At 33.5% G+C, this 20,027-nt stretch overlaps 1 protein-coding gene across 1 annotated transcript in view; it reads left to right on the top strand.

Moving 5' to 3' along the window:
- The window catches only part of Smp_165470 (putative receptor Tyrosine Kinase), a gene marked incomplete at its 5' end in the record, with an annotated part of 60,852 nt that extends 41,476 nt beyond the window's left edge, over positions 1 to 19,376 (top strand). Inside the window, 11 exons of the mRNA XM_018789173.1 lie at positions 834 to 1,064; positions 1,921 to 2,083; positions 5,834 to 5,928; positions 6,073 to 6,321; positions 7,532 to 7,751; positions 7,905 to 8,049; positions 11,241 to 11,458; positions 12,898 to 13,103; positions 14,123 to 14,269; positions 15,313 to 15,410; positions 17,693 to 19,376. Of these exons, the coding sequence (XP_018654643.1) occupies positions 834 to 1,064; positions 1,921 to 2,083; positions 5,834 to 5,928; positions 6,073 to 6,321; positions 7,532 to 7,751; positions 7,905 to 8,049; positions 11,241 to 11,458; positions 12,898 to 13,103; positions 14,123 to 14,269; positions 15,313 to 15,410; positions 17,693 to 18,904 (2,984 nt within the window). The 3' untranslated portion in view covers positions 18,905 to 19,376. The remainder of the gene's footprint in view (positions 1 to 833; positions 1,065 to 1,920; positions 2,084 to 5,833; positions 5,929 to 6,072; positions 6,322 to 7,531; positions 7,752 to 7,904; positions 8,050 to 11,240; positions 11,459 to 12,897; positions 13,104 to 14,122; positions 14,270 to 15,312; positions 15,411 to 17,692) is intronic.
- Between the last annotated feature and the right edge of the window lie 651 nt (positions 19,377 to 20,027).

The following is a 20,027-nucleotide window of genomic DNA, read 5'->3' as shown; positions in this document are numbered from 1 at the left end:
ACTGCATTTGGTCAGTCTCAAATTGGCATACGTGCATACTGTGCGTATTGCCTCAATATAGCCTTATTTCACAAGCATTATAAGCAAAGATGGATAGTGGTTAGCAGTGGAATCCAAAACGCGCGTTTCGTCCTATTTGGGACTCGTCAGCTGGATGTACCTCAGAGTCGGGTTCGAGTCCCAGAGTGAACATCAACTCTGAGATGCGGGTACATCCAGCTGACGAGTCCCGAATAGGACGAAACGCGCGTCTTGGATTCCACAACTAGCCACTATCCATCTTTGCTTACAATTTATTCCAATTGTTTTTGAAAACGTTTCGGCTTATGTCATGAATCAATACTAGTTGATAACTATTTAAAAGAATAACATGTGATACTAAATTTAAGACCATAGCTACAATATCAGTTGTATTTCTCCTAATCTACTGATCTGACTTAAGACTGTTTCAAGCATTGTCTGAAGCAGCATCTTAAGGTAAAATTTATCGTACCGCAGATTATGCTTTTCTATTCACAGCAATGACAATTTAATATACTAATTGCTACGCCACTTGAAGGGATTTGTACTTTGATTATTTTAGTAAAGAAGTTTCCAGTCGCTAAAAATCTAGAAACATGATCATCACATGCTACAAACTTTTATTCAGAATGATGGCCGGCTATACAAATTATAAATTGTTTACTTTACTGAAAGGTTTATTACCTTTTTAAAGAATTTAAAATAAATAAATTTGGGAGTTATTTTAAAAATTCCCATTTTTCTCGTATCTTATTTCTCTTACTTAGATTTGGCATCCTCCCTTACAACAATTAGTTTGCTATGTGTCAGAGGAGATTGTCCACCAGGAACTTATTTGACAACTGAAGTGGTTCAACCGAACACTTTGTTTGCAAAGTACGCTGAAATATTCACAAGTGTTGCTGCCGTATGTCGATCATGTCATCCAAGATGCCCAGTGTGTACAGCATACAGCCTCTTAAGAGCTAATGAACAACGTTTGGGATGCATGAAGTGTAATGGGTTTTGGCTGAGAGATGCTTGCGTAGAACACTGTCCTGTAGGTAAGTGGTGCAAATATCTCCCTTATATTTTATAATACTATGGTGGTTGAGATAGTGGAGAAAATTTGTAGTCCGGGTGAATGATTTTGGTATAGTCTTGTTTTCTGAGCTTGATAGTTTAGTTGTGGTGCTTCCATTGTTCTTATGAACAACATCATCAGCATAAACTTCAAGTAGAAGTAGACTTCACTTTGTTTTAATGATGTTGGAGTGGAGTTTTTCAGAAGAATAGTGAAAGCTCCATGGATTGACCATACAGCTCAGAGAAAGGAAATGCACCAAAAACGACAACAGATCAGCCAAGATTCCAAAAAGTCCTCAAGGATTACGTCCTTATTCTTAGTAAAAACCCTTCTAAACGATGTAAGCATCTTTAATGTTACAGTAAATATTATATATTTTTAAAATCTTGAATAGATTATGCGTGACTCTAAAAGGAGATAGTCCAAGTAGGTTGGATACTAACGCCATTTTTCTGTTCCTGTGGCTCACTTGGTTTGTAGACTTTTATAAGCAGCGGGATTGTTAGAATGTTTCATGTAGCCTTTTTATTTTACGAAATAAATTTGTATTAAATTTTCTAATTTTCACTGGAGAGGTTTTTACAAACACGATTGCCTTTTTAATGTCATCTATAAACTCTGAGCTTGACTGTTGTTTGTTTAAATGTGGACAAAAGTTCTGATAAAATACACAATACTGTAGTTTATATTCGATTCAAGAAACTAGTTTATAAACCTTGGAGTAATAGTATCTTAACTTTGAAGTTATTAATAATTTTGTTCTCTTATTCATAAAGAACAAACCTACGCTATATGGATTAAGACTAATCGTAATGTACCCGGAAATTCTTCAGAAAATCACTTAAATTTAAAAGACAGTAATTTGAAATACAATGGTATTTATGTACGACATTTAAATGGACAGTGTTTAGCCTGTCATGAGCAATGTCATGCTGGATGCTGGGGTCCTGGACCAGATCAATGCAACCATTGTCTTAACGTCAAAGTACCTATCCGGTTTATATCTGATAATCTTACTAACGTATACGGACTGGACCAGTTTTCAGAAGATGACCTATCAGTAAGTCTAACTGTATAAATAAAGTTTTTTATCTTAATATTGCCTAAAATGTTTAAGTTGAATGAACTTTTTGTGTGTAACTCTCCGTGACTGAGTTTTAGTGTGATAAGTTTTCTTATTTGTAAACATTTGAACCAGTAATCGACTTCTTGAAATCAGATAAATTATAAACTGCGTAGATACATTTGTCTTGGCAAAATAAGGATAAAAAGTAATTGTAAATCCCTTGTATTATGTGAGCTAATTCTTCGAAGAATAAAATAGTTGATACTGTACGCTCATATATTATATTACATCCAGAAAATATGCTATTGTTACTGACCAAATATAAGAGCAATAAATAAGAACAGCTGATTTTAAAAGTCTTTCAAAAGCGATTTAATGCTACAGTATGATAATGAATTTCAATATCTTGATATTTCCAGATATTTCCAAAAAAAACGACTGCTTTCCCGACTTGCTTTCTGAAAATTACTTCATATAACTTAAAAGATCACTCTGGCTTTATCAAACTAGGTTTATGTGACAGATTTTGAACAATATCTTTATTTTTTCAAAGATTTAAACTCCACTAACTTTGTGATACCTATCGAACAACACTCTTCCTACATTAAATTCATTCTTGAGATGAGAATGAATAAAAAACATTGATTTCAAGTTTTCTAGGTAAAAAGAAGATTTAAGTGAGGTCCTGAGATTAAACATTATTCACAAGACCATAAATTCATCGTTCAGATTCCATTCAATGTCCGCATTTTGTAAGGAAGTTTCTTTTATCCTGTTGGCTGAACTAGCTACCGATATGAAACAAAATTTAAAAATAATATTGCAATACCTAGTTTGTTCTTTAGTGCCTAAGTGTTAAAAATCATTCTCACAATAACGTTTTGTAGGTATTATCTTCAATTACAAACAAAGAGGACAATGGCTAGCATCAAAATCAAGGACTCATTAGCTGGACGTACCTGCATCCTGAAGTTATCGTTCACTCCGAGACTTGAACCTAGTACCGTTCGCATCAAACGCCACCACGTTATACACTTAGCTACTGAGTCCTGATAGCCACAAGCTTATACAATGGGGCGAAATTTTAATTTATTATTGTATTGGTTGTTTAGATCTTCCCATTGATGTTTAGGACTGTAATTGATCAGTCTCTCGTTGACAAATGTGCATCTTGTGCGGATTGCCTCGACATCGCCTTAAGTCACAAGCATTATAAGCAAAGATGGATGGTGGATATCGGTGGAACCCAGGACGTGCGTTTCAACCTGTTTGTGACTCGTCAGCTGGATGTACCAATATCGAGCAATCCACTTAGGTTGCACATATGCCATTAGGAGACTGATCAGTTGCAGTCCTAAACATCAATGGGAAGATCAAAGCACACAATACAAAAATGAACTATTATCTTCAGTTGTTGAATTGACTTGTAATTTTATTTCACGCTGATGACTTTTTAGATCTATGTTATTTTCTCGGTAGATCTCTACTCACCTTCAGGTTGAATGTAGCAAATTCAATTAAGACTCGAAGACTCTGGTATAAATATCCCCCACTGTAATTATAATCATTCAATAGGAGTACTGTAAATACTTTTTTAAATCACATTCTATACAACTGCAGTAGATATAATATTCAGAACATGTAGTAAATCATTTTGTGATAATTAACTTTAAACTTCCCATGAATACTCTACTAAATACCTTCAGTTTGTAAATTTCAAAAGATCTTGCCATAGCACGTGGAAAAAACTATATCATCTGGTAGACTTAAAAAGATTTAATACTCTGTTACGAGTAAAATGAATTGTATGGTACCATACGATCAGGTTGCAAAAAAGGACCGTAAGTAATATTAGAGGAGAGTGGCGTCCAAATTATCAAAATGATAATGTTTCTGTTTTATAAATATGATTCCAGATACGTTTGATCGAAATCTTTCTTATTTAGTGAGTTCGAATTATATACAATTGCAAGAGCAATTACTTTGATAATCATGATATTAGGATAAGGTTTACGTTTCGCGGACTTTCATTCTCTGAGCTGGAAGTTTGATTGGTAAGCTGTCATCGTCCATCTGGACAACATTATCGACATAAACTTCAGTTTGAAGTAAGCTATTCGGATAATGTTGTCCAGAAGGACGGGAGCTTCATCATTAAACCATCCAGTTCAGTGAATGAAACTCTAACAGAATTATCCACCTGAATTACTCGGTACTTTACTGACTAATTAGTCGACAAGCAAAATATAATTATTATGTTTATTGTATCTTTTGCCTACTTAAAGGTCATTTTCAGAAAAATGGTTGGTTTTTATTTCCCTAGTTCAACTAGGCTGAATCGTAGTAAGATGGACTAAGTGGACGTACGTCATATAGCTTGATATATGCATTCCACTACTGATTATTTGATACTCTTTGTTACATATTACGGTTGGTCAAAACAGTTGATTAAGATTTGTTATTAGCGAAGTGAAAATGTATCAACAGTTATTTAGTTAGTATGTTGCTAGTAATTACTGTTTTTTATAATAATTGCTGCATCCCATATTCGATCATTGATATTCAGGGTAACATCTCATTTTAATCACAAGTGTCCAAGTTGTTGAGTGATTTTAACCTTCGGTTACAAACCTCATCGCTGGTCAACCAACCAAGACTACTAGGACTAGCAGGTACGTTCAGCGTTGCCACGATTCCCACAATAAACTTGTTTGTAACTCCGTAGGTAGTGCGGTATTCAACAGTACAGTATCCTACATTTTTGTGCATAAATTTTTATTAACTAAAAACCGCAAAATCTGTTCTATGTCCAACTAATAATAATATGTTATAAAATGAATGCATTCATTTTTTTAGTGTCAAGGTTTTAGAATCGTGGATGCTTTGTCACAACACTGACACCAAAATAACGAGAAAAGTAAGACAATAATAATGAGAAACACGTTTCTAATGATAAAATGAACCCATTCGGTTTCGCACACTAGAATCCAAGTTAACTTGTGTGTACAGTTAACTATTTGTAGCCCAGTCCTTATGTAATTCAGTCAGTGCAGATTCATAATTTTATCGAGTTTCGCCTGTTTTTGACTGATTTAAAGAGTTCGACATGTTCAGTAGTTGAAATATTTGTCTATTATACCACTAAATAATATTTGACGCATATATTATCAAGGAACTTTGTGTACTTCAACCACAAAATCACTAATTTATTGGGGTGATTATTTGCTCAAAGCTATTATAAGTACTCAGCTTGGTTGACTGATATGAAATGATAGGAAAAAAGGAGAATGTATCCTTTATTTTATATTTCCATCTTAAATTTTAGCCGAGAATTGATTTGTCAATCGTTTCTGTTTTCCATGACTACTGCTTCTCAATGCTTATGGAAGAAGTTCAAATAAATGAAACGTTAATTAATAATTCCTTCTATTACATGTAAAGTAATGGATGAAAAATTTAGCGAATGAGTGGAAGTTTCGTTGAAATCTCATCAGATTCTGTAGAATATCAGATATTTAATATATTTTCATTGGAGTAACCATCAATAAATAAAGTATGACAACTTGGACCAATGCACATCTTTTCCGGGTCCTACGTTGATGATGTCTGTCAGTCTATTGATAGATAAGATTTTACTTTTTATCTAAACGTATACTTTCTTTCTAGATTGGGATGAACAGTCTAAATCTACATTTATACCATGGGAAATTTATTTGCTTACCTCAGTGTCCAAATGATTTATACAACCATATCGTCAATATACCAGAAATGGAAGGTGAAACAATATGTCATCATAGTACATATTTAAGTGCTAGTGATTATGAACTGATAATGCAAGACAATGTGTATCCATTTCAATACTTTAATAATTATCCACTTTCAAATAACCATCAACAATTGGAGCAAGGAACGTCTGCAGGAATTATCGGACTAAGAAAGTCTTCATCTTACTTTTCATCGGTTAACGGTAGTATTATGCATCGTAAACTAAAAAATGATCCAGTAATATTAATTATGATACCACTATGCATTATATTAATCGTATTTGCTGTACTAGTTTTTATATGCTATCGTTATCGTTCAAATCAACAATACATCAAAAAATATGAACACAGTCCACTGTTATTGTTGAAATCATTGTTTTGTCCACTATCATTTATTTCTAAGCGTTTTGTTTCCGATATAAGCAATTATAAATATAAGAAAGGTAATCCGATTATAAATTTATCTCCTACGAATTATCATTACAAGAATAGAAATGATGAAAGTGGTACTGAAATTAATTTAATGCAATATCCAGGAACAGAGGATAGTTTATTAAGAAGATCTAGTGTAACAGGTTCCCATCGATATCCAAATCAGGTACGTTGTTTACTGATTTTATTCATTGAATCATTTTATTCAAATATAAACGCATTTCTTAGTGTTAGGAAATATGAACCAATAGATTGTAAACTAGTTAGTGAATGGGATCATGCTCACTGCGAAATATGACAGGCATGGCTCTTTTTTCGATAGGCAATCACTCTACTACAAAGTTAATCCATGAGTGTATGAAACAGCAGTTGAGTAATCACTAGTTGGTTTTGATGTAATAAAAACTATTCACATTAATGATCACCCTTATGTTGGTGTATATCTATCCAGGACGGATATACTATACAATTAAGATGTTTTTGCAGGACAATATTGAGAAAGCTACACAACTTAGCAAAAAAAGGTGGCCTGTGACATCAAGTAAAAACAAACGACCACAATCAGCTACTTGCAGTAACATTTCAATGGTTTATGAACCTGACGTTGAAACCTTTGTAACTTGCTTCATTTCAAACGGTTGTACTGTAACTCTATCTTTCGAACAATAGCTGTGATTTAAATTCAAGCTAAAAACATCCACCAAGTTATTAAATGACAGTCTAACGTTTCAGAATAACTCAATACGGTTATGTAGGTGGTACGCGCAGACTGACGAAAGTAAAATAGTAGTTTGGAACGTTGATCACTCCTAAGTTTCGTTACGAAAGCTCACTTTAATAACCGAAAAAGACTGAATAATGGGCGGGCTGTTTATAATAATAAAACAATAATGTTTTTAATATCCTAACAAGTAGAAAATTGAATTTCCGGTGTTTCATGATTCAATGTTAGTTGGTTCTTCAGTGAATAAATAATCAAGCTAAAGTAACTTAAATTTATTAATTGACCTTATTGTACATGCTTTTTATTGTGAACTGTATTATTGGTATAAAGGATACCAACAACCAGTTCTTACTGGTCTAAGAAATTAGAAAAATCCCACTCTACTAAATTGAGCACACTTTATTATTTCGTAATTGGTCATTTCTTCCATACGAATTAGATTGTGAACGGACAGAAAGCCCCAAATCTAGGCAGATTAGTCATGATCAACCTGGATGACTTATGCTTAAATGAAAAATCGGGTCCCTTGGGGACAGGTGCATTTGGAGCAGTCTATCAAGGTATTTGGAAAGTATGCCAAACTGATTATCCAAACTTACCAAATATAAATTATGTGATTACAGCAAATAATGAAGAGGAGTTAATGCTTAAAGTTAATTCACAAAGTTCCTGTTCATTGTTGACAACTTCTACTCCAATGAATGAAATGAACGTGGTGTCTACAAATCAAATAAATTCTAGTAATATTCGAGAGAATGAAGTTAACACGTCAGCTACAGAGCAATCATCAATCATAAACCAGAAGAACAATAATACTGATGAAGATATCAGTCAAACTAGTAATAGCGTTGCTACAACATCTAAAGCATCGACAGAGAAATCTAAAAAGGAGTACAAACTACTATGTGTTGCTGTTAAAATTTTGAATGAAGTTCGTGGGTCGAGTGATCTACAAGCACTACTGGACGAAGCAAAAGTAAGTCTGAGGTGTTCAGATCTTGGAAACTCGCGGATCTCACTTTTTTTATCAGTTTAACATAACTTTTTATTGACAGGAGGATAAGTTCAAAAGCTCTTCTGTGTACTGACTTTTTCTGTCTTAACATGAAGAGAATGTTCCTATGTGGGTACAAATAAATGCGCAACATAGTAGGAGCATACTTAAGCCAATAAAATGTTGATGCTTGGTTAGTTTTGCTCCATTTTGTTGGTGTAAAAGCCTTATTTAATTTAAGTCTTCACTTTGCCAATACAATAAGTCAAATACATCTGTTTTAAACCTTGTCGTCATTCAGGTTATAGCTATCTTCCTAACACATTCTTTGACAATAATGAATGAATAGCCACCCTTTTTCACAAACGCTTACTTTAAATTGTATTGACGATGAAACATTGTAGATCCGAATATGTTTCCCTTACTATATTGTTTAGTCGAAATATTTTCTGGATTTCAGTTGAACTATTATTAATGTTCTTTGGATTTCAATTATCTAAAAGAATTAGCTGTTGCATGTATGTCACATGTTAAAAGCATAACAAGTGAGATTATCAGCAAATTATTTCTGTGTAGGAGATACATGTAAGATACACTAGTCATACATGATAAGGAGTTTTATATGACTGAGTTATTAAATAGATTCGACAACATACAGAACGATATCGTACTCACTTATGAGGAGGAGGTAGAATTTTGGCCCGAAAAGAGTATAGGACTATAAAACAGCCAGTTTATAGAAAGCCGACCTGGACTTAGCCAAATTTAGACTTCCACAGCTTCTGTGAGCTACATCATGAGCGAGGATAGGTAAAGTGCGTCCCCAGCTAAACTCGACAAGTATGCATTACAAATGCGCCCAAAGAAGATGCGAAACTGCAGTTCCGAACACTGATATCAGGCGTTATCCGCTGAACGTGTGGAATCGGTGTAAAAGTCAGTTAACACTAAAACCCTTTCTTAATAGCTCTGTGAAGAAAAAGAGTTTACATCTCTTTATCATTTAGCGGGAAATCAGACAGGATAACTTTGCGACAAACTGAAAGCGCCCTTTGAGGATAAATACTATATTGCTGAATTGTCTGTTATTGAAAAAACTAGTCTCATGATTCCACATAGATCTAGACACTACAAAAACGATTATGTCACATTTGACTGCATTCACCAACCCACATGTTTGTGTGCGCACACCTAGACAGGGAAGAGGCGTCGGACAATACGAAGACGGCATTATGTGTGAAAATTACATTTGAAATAATCTCAGCGATTGAAATTTAAATAATTCCAACATTTCTTTCAGCTAACTCGTCTGAACGAAACGTTGGAATTATTTAAATTTCAATCGCTGAGATTATTATTTCAGATATAATTTTCACATACAACGACTTCTCTATACTCGGCGCCCAATTTTTGTCAAGCTATTCGTTTTAATCTTCACGAATATTCGTATAAAATGCGAGGAAGGATTATGGATTGTGTGCCTAGGTGGTCTCAGAATCAGTTGGTGTCAAATGCTCTGATTAATATTGGATGTAGAAAACCATGTCCATGGACATCAAAACATATAATTGAAATGATCCATAGAATTGAGATCAACACAGCTTTCAAAACGTAGCATAGAAATTATCAAGGATCGATTCTTATGGAAGCTTTGGATATTCGAAAACTCAAACCCCCTTTATATGTATAGAAACAACTATAAGTCTGCCACGGTGATCCTAAACCTTTTTTTCTGGTCTAGGGTGTGTGACGAATTTCTATTCTTTCAATATTATATTAATTCCTCTCTCCTTTATTTACAATTATTACTTTATGTCAATTCGACTTTTGTTTGATTGACCATCATTAGTTTTTATAACTGCCTTGACAAGTATGTATATGGTCAGACTGCTCAGAATGTGTAGCGCAAACACACCACATTTTCAAATTAACTCCATCGGAAAACATTAAAACAACTATGGCCTAAACTAGTTATTCACGCCCGCCCTTGCATTATCAAACAATGTTTCATACCTTCCTCCTTTGCACTCCTGTAAACTGTCTCCTAATAAAAATATCATTAATCTTAAAAATGGTATAATCGGTTATTATTATTGTTTTAAGGTGGACATGAAAGCCGATAATTTGTTCAGTGATTACCTTTTGGATAATAATGTGCTCTAGTAATTACACTATCACCAGTTTAGATTCATATGTGAATGTGGTTACAGCCAGAGATTATTTGTTTCTTAGCATGCTTTATATTTGAGCTAAAAACGGGTGCACCTAGACTATACTGACCACCTGTTTCGATAACACTTAAACCAATGACCATTTTATTTTAAGATTTTCTTTCATAATCTCAAAATTTATCCTTAAGGTTAGAGAAAAAATGCAGTCGTTTTAATGTTAGCCTACTCCATCTCAATGCCTTTAGAAAATATGTGATAATAACTTCATGTGTTCTATATTTGATAAATTATACAGTATTATTACATAGAGCGGTGACTTTTTCGTCGATACACTAAGTTCACAACAAGTGGGCCTCGAGTTTGAGCTCTACCCCAAACAATTTACTTTGGGCAGTCGAGTAGTACTGATAGTCTTCATACATAATAAGTGGCTACTAAACGAGTACAGAAACCTATTATTGGCAGATGAACAACCTAAAATAAATAAATTACGTACAATCGAAAATAACTAGTTGGATTATTTAATATATACAACGTCAGTTAAGTGCTATTAATATGAATAAAGTTGAGTAATTAAATGAACTTTGATATGGTAACGCAGAGCGCCGTGAGTCACCAAACTATTTGATAGTGCCAAATTTTAACACTTTTATGTAACGTCAGGAATTCCATAAAACACAGATCACTAATTATTTATGTTGAACACCACCACGCAAAGGTAACCATCACATGAAAAATTTACTTGCTTGTACATTGATATAACGTTTAACTAAGTCTACTACAGTTTTCACTAATTATTTGGCTACTTAATCTTAAGTTACATACACTTAATACACACCAAAAATTTCTATGTAAAATCATATGATTTCAACAACTTAGCATAATTATCAACCATAGCTTCAACATATATGGAAAGCTGTTTCAGACCACACACTCTATGCCTAATTATTCTCTAAATAATAAAATATAAACCATTAATAAATATTTACTTCTATATTTTAGGTTATGGCGTCTGTCTCTCACTATCACTGCCTCCCACTTCTTGGAATATGTTTATCTCAATCAAGAAAATGCTTAGTTTCAGCTTACGTAGTAAATGGAAGTCTAGATCGTTATCTAAGACTGCGTGCACCAAATATTGACTCTTTAATTCTTTTAGACTGGGCATCTCAGATTGCTGATGGAATGGCATACTTACAATCCCGGGGAATTATCCACCGGTGAGTAATTTTTTTTAATTATAACACGCCACTTGTCAGGTATTTTCATTTTAGGACTGTTTATCGTAAAATAATCATTTGAGGTTTCTTGTTAGTTTGTGAACATAAACTTCAACGTTACATAAAATATATGTTGTGTACTTTCTTGATTATGCTCACTGGGTGACATGGTGCGTTTCGTTTGAGTTCGAAGTTCTCAACAAACTTCCAAAGATAACCAGTGCTATCTACTTCATTTATTAGATACAACTAAGCATTCGATTCTGTTTAAATGATTAACATTGACGAGAAATAGAACAATAACTCATAAACTAAAATTCGGATGAATAGATGTTCAAAATCACTCCTCATATTCTTTCGTATACTTAGATACAGAAGCTTTATAGTAACTAAAATTTCCATCCATAGGAGATCTGATTGAAATAAATAAATGATGAATGTTCATAGTCTTGTCCCCATGAACAAAAGTAGTCTGGTATTTTCTCTCACCTTACCACAATAATATCCTCAGAAGGTAGCATAAAACAGGTACTTGGGTCTCTTAAAGCTAATTTAATTGATCATGTTTATCGTTCAGTGTTATAGCAAATATAAAGTGTAGCACGAACCCTTCAACAGTCATGAAAAATATACATATTGCTCTGAAATTCAGAGGTGGAGTCATAAATAAAACCCTAAAAATCGTTTGACCAAATCACCGCGGAAAGTATTCCAAGGATAAATGATAAGTTACCTCCTTTGACCGTTTCAGTGTACACTTAACTGTTTATCTACTCCTGTGGAGCCAAGTACATAAGCCAAATATCGATGAACATCTCTCTGAGAATAAGAAAACATCTTTCCACTAGGCTCATTAAAACACTTAGCTACAGTATAAAATCTCCCATTTTACAACATTTAATTTCCTTCTGTTCATGCAGTATCGGGCTCGTCTTTTGAGATGACTTAAAAAGTCAAACAAATTGTAAATTTGCCTTTTTTTTCATCTGCCTTTAGTATCCTTTATTTAACATTCTCCTCTATCCCTTTAACATTCGCTCGTTTTATTTATCCTATCATATGAACACCTCTAATTAACTCATATTTTCATAATAACCTTGTGATGACAAAATTTTTAATGGTGTAATTTCATCCTTAGTCTTCGGTTCTCATATATCTGACAATTTCTAACTTGTCAATCGATTCATTTATTTAAGTATTTCTTTTACACTTTATTACCAACTGAACTCCATGATTTCCACTAAAATACTAACATAAGTAAATTAACGAATAATTCTAACCTGAAAGTTGGAGTTCAAATTAGTACTAAATAAGGATCAAAATAGAAAATTACTACATCCACAAATGAGCTCTCATAAATTTGAAGGCATATTCAATAAGTTACCAATTACATATAATATCAACTAAGTAACCTCGTAATATATTTTTGTAAATTTCAGTGATTTGGCTACTCGAAATGTTCTAGTTACATCACCAGAACATCTACAAATTACAGATTTTGGTTTAGCAAAAATGCTAGAAAGTGAAGAAGAAGCTAAACGTAACGAAGTAATTGTTTGTTCTGGACGCGTTCCTATCCGTTGGTTAGCCTGTGAAACGCTGACTCATCGTATTTACTCATTCAAAACAGATGTTTGGGCGTACGGTAAGTAAACATCTAGATCAAATTCATCAACCTCTCTGAGATAGATTTCGATCAAAACATTTGTGGTATTTCTGGGGACCAGGAGTTTTGAAACGAACAAATATGAAAACCCAGGAGTGTAAATAAGAGAATCTTGCTCCACAGTAAAAAATTATTCAGATTTTCTAGACATTTCTACTTACTTTCAAATCACTATACTTATTATGAAGATTATTGTGCTACTATACCATCATCTACTATCTGATATACATTCTCCACATAAACAAATACCTAACTAGGACGAACTAATTAGACGAAAATAATCCCAATACTTCTATGGTTTATCAAGATATTTAAACTACGAAACCATATGAAGATGAAGAACAATAAAAGACATATGTTCATTTGTTTTTATATATAAAACTGGTTAGTTCACTCTTGAAAATGTCCCTAATGGAAAATAACACCCAACACATAAGGTGCAAAATATTCTCTTCGTTGTTCGATAAATTTGTAAGAAATATTCTGGAGTATAAAGTAAACGATAGTTAAAATCAGGTTCCAAATAAATCACATACTGGAATTGGAGAATAAGTGAATAATGAACCCCAAATGATACAAAATATTCACCTTAAAATCCCCTGGTAACCAATACTAAATAAAATAATTCAATTCAAATAGGCTGTTACTAAATGTGTTGGGAATATTTTTATTACTATATTTGAAATAAAGTTTATTTTCACAGGAAGTTGTACATTTTTATTGCAGCGTCAAAATGTACATAAATATTTTTAAATAAAATATTTCTCGATTAGTGTAATTCGAATGAAACCGACCGTAAGAACGGAAATAAGTTAGACCCTTATGTGTTGCAATGATGAGTTCTGGATAATTTTAAACTAAAGATAACAACTAGGCATTCTAAACTCAAGATTTTGATTCTTAATAATTATGACACACATAACTCTGTAAATATAAAAATTTGAGGATGATAAACGTGAACTGTGTAACAAGTGCTAACATTTGCTTCAAATTTTTAGGTGTCACCATTTGGGAGATTTTTACATTTGGCGACAAACCATTCGATCGTATAGAAACGGCCAACGTAAAAGATCATGTTTTAGCAGGTGGACGTCTTCCACAACCTGATATATGCACTCTCGAACTATATCAAGTTATGTTAAATTGTAAGTTCACTTAAAATGTCATGATATGAAGCTCATTATTTCAAACTAATTTTCAAGGGCTTACTACAGTCAAGCAATGTTAACCAATAATTCCGTTAAAATAAGTAAGAGAATAAGTCATAAAAATCACTGACATTGTCCGAAAATAATTGTCATACTTGGAATTAAATAATCCAGGTTTTACTTAATGAGAGCAAGTAGTCAGAATTATACGGTTCAGTATTTCACAACTAAAAATATACCCCGTAAATAAACGCAATTTCTGCTCTAGTCGACTAGCTGCATAAAATAATTCAAAACTAACAATTGTTATGCTCAGTTAACAAACTATCTCTAGACTGATTAGGTAGCATTATGAATACTAAAACATGTAAACGCTTACTTACTAGAAGGATAATCATACATTTTCAGAATAAGTTTTTACTCTATACCCAAGTGCTTACGCTACAAGCCATGTATCTGTGTCATACTGGACAGACCATAGTTATTGGTTCACTTAATATTCAAAGTTCCAAATAGTCTTTCTGCTCTAAAACCCCACTTCAATCATTCTGAGTTTCTTGAGATTTCCTAATATGGAATATTATAATAACCCGTCTTTACAATCTACGGCTGTGAAGCATATTTGCTGATAACAGAAAACATGGATAGGTCACCAATACACGATGATTGAAGATTATTTACCGCAAAGCAGAAGCAATCAATTTTTACGTATTTTATAATATCGGAAAGCTTTATACTCTTTCATTCCTATTCTGTTATGCAGTCCTTGTATATTTCATCATATTTATTCATTTTGTGTACAATTACTAATTACAGCATGAATAGATAACGTAATTTTTCGTAGGCTAACATTTCATTTCTAAAAAAATAGATGCAGTTTTCCTTTTTTGATGTTGGTAAAGTAGATTTCCATGAACATTTATGATAAATCAACTACCCAGGAGTTTACTAATAGATGGAAGAACATTGAAGTAGAAAGCAATATTCACCTTTTCATTTCACTAATTTAATAATAGTTTTTAAACTTTGTCTTCTGATAGGTTGGAATGAAAATCCTGATGCTCGACCGAATTTCGTGGAACTGTATAACATGTTTAAGGATTTTGCACGTCAACCACATCTCTATCTTCATCCCAGAGTAAGATTCTATATTTTCTGACGAGTTTTATTTCTACATTTAGTAATAGCCTTTTAGAGCCTTTCTAAAAGGCATTTTATTACTCCTTCAAAAACATCATCAACTTGGCTTTACTGATGTGATTCAACAACTCCAGGTCGATAATTCTAAATAGTAAATGGATGTATTTAGGGTAAAACGGTAGTTTACCCTTAAACTTGTTTCACTTTACTCTTATTTCATTATGCGCTCCTACAATCTGATAGGTATGTGTTAAATTGCAGCTAAGAGGAAGTATGGGCTTATGCATCCCTTTTTCAATGTTCATCTTTTACAGTCATTTTTCCGTTCATATGGCGGGTGAGTAGGCATATAAGTGTGTAATTTTCACTGGATATTTCACTTAATGCTCTAACTATCATTTTATTTGTGTTTGTTATCGAATATGTCGGGATGCGATGATGTTTTCATAGCAGACAGATGGGGATAACCTTAGATGCGTAAAATAAAATCTTCAGTGAAAATTATACTCTCATATGCGGCATCTACACACCGAATGAACGGGTAAACGCCGGAAAATGTTGGATACGCCACATTTATTGAGCACTAAAACAAGGATGGATAACCATACACAAAATATAATACTCATCTGAAACCCGAAATTATGACTGTTTTACAATAACATCTGACATTATCAGTACATCGAAAGAAAGTTTTCATAACTACCTCTCACAGCTGTCCAACTAAGAGATAAAGAGCTCTTTATGGAACAAAAATAAGACGAATGGAATTTTAAATCTTATAGAAATAATTGTACTATACATTTCAAACACCTTACTGCTTATTCAACAGTTTTTGTACGATCATTAACATTACAAATCTCTATTAAATAAAATATCTTTCTCGCCTAGTATCAAGGAACCCGGCCTACTATATTATAGTTTTATACAAAGAAAAAAACATTAGCTAGTACACTGAACAAACTTTATTTCAAAAATGGAAAAATTGTGTTTGATGCATAGCTACCAGTGGACTTGAATGCCGAATTATCTTAAGTGGTAAGGAAATATTTTCGAATAATCTTTAGAAAATCAATATGACTCATAAACAGCATCGATTCTTTCCTATCACTTCGTTTAAATAAATGCCCACTCACTTCAAATGACAGTTTTATTTTCAATACACTGTTCCAAGCCAAAATAAACACCAATAACAGGAACAGTTCGTGAACTCCCAATCGTTCAGAAACTATTATTAAACCGCTAGCTAACAATATATACACGCATGTTTGTGTGAGACAGAAATACTCATAAACTTATCCTCTTGTCTTTTGCTATATATATAATGTCTAATTTTTTTTGTCAATGCTTTAGTGAAGTGTAAATGGTTTATCATAGATTATTTCAAACAATTCAGTCAAACACTTACAAACATGTATTAAAGTAGGTTAAATGTTCCTGGTTAGTGAGATAATTAACATCTGAACTTGCAAGTGAGCTCATCTAGCTATAGACAACGTATTGAGCTTCATAAGTTAATTTACTCTAATCCATAACCGCACACTGACCGATAAGTTGCTTGTCAATGTGGCTTAAAATGTAAAGGCTTTTAATGCGTTAGCTTTCTTGACAAACGATTAAGATGGTGATTAGTTAATGTAGTGTAGCTTCTTAAGTTTGTTACAATCCATTGACCGGGTGAGTTTCAATTTTAGAAAGACTGTAAATGTGAAGTTTGTTTAGTATTCTTCTAGATAAACACATTTTATTTCATTTGTATTCTGTATGGCTTACTGTTAGAGGACATTTAAGCAAATAAACACTTTTCAAAATCAAAGTTTTAAAATAATTGTTCAATGAATGTGATCTCTTGATTTACGATGAAACAAATATTTTTATACCATAAAATTGATTAAGTCATTGGATATCTATCCGTATCCAAATCTTTAGGCTTGATGTTTGAGTAAAAAGACTTCAGTACTTTTATCACCGAATAAAAAGTATTTTGCTTTAGAAAATAAACACAGTTTTTCAATATTTGATAAGTTCAGACTAATAATATTGACTTCTACGTACATTGCTAAACACGTTGACGCTCAGATCGCAGTATCTGATATTCATAAGTACTAAAACATATAAGATTTCATAAATCATGAGGTGTGTAACTATTCATAAAGAAAAAAATTAAATAGTCACATTTCCATTTTAATTAATCGACATTCAAATTATTAAAAATTATCCATAAGTTAATTGTTTATTTCGAGAAATCTTGACTATCCAAATTTTCTTCACTTGATACTTTAGAATGAAAGTAGTTCAAATACTGAAGTGTACAGTAGCACTGGTGACACAAGAAGTCGTACAACAATCTATCCAACTACTCGGTTATCTGGTGAACGTTTTCGACAACCAGACCAAACTGTTCCTTCATTTCAGTCAATGAAAAGTAGGAACTCTTGTTCGCCTCTACAAAATTCAAGTTCGAGTAGTGGGTTAACAAATAGGCGCTTTGATGTTGGTAGACGTACACGTACCAGTTTATTACTACCTCCAACAGTCCTACAAGCTAATCGTACTGGGAAATATCCGCGACATAAACGACGTAGTGTTGGAGCTCGCACTGACTACACAATGTCAGCATCCTTAAGTATAAACTCTGGGATTGGTGAGCGTTGGGGCAATTCATCGTTCGCTACACACAGTCACCCAACGTTAATTAAAGTTGATGAAGCAAACGGAACAGCAAATATTAGCCATAATTTTAAGATAAATAGCAATACATCTGGAAATAACCGAAATAATGAACAGTTTAATGTTGGTCTGTTTTCAACTGATTCATGGGCAAGTAGTGGACAACCCTTATTATCAAGTGACCAAGAAAGTTCATTAAGCCATTTAATGTTGTCAAATTTCGGTTACACAAGTAGTGAAAGCAGAAGCAGTATGACAGTCAACTCCCCTGGCCAACACAATCGAAATTTTTCGTTAGCAGGTTCATCAGTTCCAACGGAATCAAGAAACTCAGAACAACAATCTGTAGATGAACCTACGTCGAACACACAGAGAATAGGACTTGACGTGAGAAGTGGTCTTCCAGTCAATACATCATTCGAGGCTGCTGCAGGTTATGTATGGCCTCAATGGCCTGATGCCATTCCTAATCCAGAAAATAGCAATTTAGACCAGGCAAATTCAAGTGAAACTTCTTATGTCTTGACCGCAATCGATTCAGAATCGGAAAACAATTTACCGTTCCTTAACCGCCAACTTTGGCTTCGACGTAATGCTCGTCAGCGGCGTTATTATCTTAGACAGCTGCAAATGCACAGAAGCGTTGCTGATTCCAGTTTGCCAGAACAAGCAGGTGAAGATGCTATGGATGAAACTTCTAGTTGGGCAGAACCCTTGCGATCAAATCAGAGTAACCCCAATGGGCAGCAAGAAGACAGTGATACTGATCCAGGTTCTGCGGATAGATACTGGCCCGATCCAACATATTCTACACAAAACGTGTAGCACTATACTAGTTTACGATTTTGTACCTTTACATCTTTTTATGACCAATTTTATAATCACATCTTGAGTTTAAAATGTCTTTTCTAATTCATGATCTCATCAGATACAGCAAACCTATCAAGTATCAACAGCTCGAAATGTGTAAATACCTCACCCATATTTACTTTCGGTTAATATGAATATATTATAAACTGACTTTGTGTTTCACCTAGCGACTATGTCATTTTCGAAACTGATTGCATAAAATTAAAACCCATTCTTTCTGTAAATGTATCATCCTGTATATTTAGGTTCATAATATTTATTTACCAATCTCTAAAAAAAGCATGTTTATGAAGAATGATCTTATCTGTATTGTAAACTAATCAAGTTTACTATTGTGTACACGGTTAAGAGTTGTTCCATGCTAAAAACATTACGTTGGTTTTTATAAGTTTCGAAGATATGGCTGGAGAAAATATAATGAATTATTTAAAAGTTATGACCAGTTTTTAATTATCCATAAGCAGTTGACTACAAACAAGTAAATATAATCAAAATGAGGTGAACCTTACACAAAACTATAAAAGAGAATTAGTTTTCGGAAAGTAAAGAATAATTCAATGACTCTCTTTTTGTTGTTCTAACACAAGATGTCTATCGGTATAGGGTTATGGGAGTTGTTGAGTTTCATTGAAATCATGAACCAGTCAATGTTAGACCACCATTGAAAACCTGTAAGCAGTGGACAGCCGATTCCTCCTATTAAGGGACTCCTCAGCAGTAAGCATCTACGACATGCAAGCTGGGGTCAAACTCAGGACCTTCAGTCTCGCGTACTAACGCTTAACGTCTAGACCACTGAGTTGGCATCCAAGGATGTCTGATTTTAATTAGTCCACAATATTGTGCGGTCATCTTCATTTTTCTTCGGTAAGCAACTGCCAAACATCTGACTAAGTTGAACTCCACTGGTTATGGCATTTTACTAGAACTCTGAGAATGCTCTCTCGAAGCTATTCACTAGTGAGCACACGATAATTATCAGTAATGGGTTGGGGAGGTTGTTGATTTTCATGTTTAATGATGTAAAACGAATTTTTGTGAGGTCTCATAGAGAAAACAACTGTAGTATGGGAGTTAG

This window comes from Schistosoma mansoni, chromosome W, assembly GCF_000237925.1.
Source record: "Schistosoma mansoni strain Puerto Rico chromosome W, complete genome".
Lineage (NCBI taxonomy): Eukaryota > Metazoa > Platyhelminthes > Trematoda > Strigeidida > Schistosomatidae > Schistosoma > Schistosoma mansoni.
The sequence above is the reverse complement of the archived record's forward strand: the minus strand, read 5'-3'. Positions and strand labels throughout refer to the sequence as shown.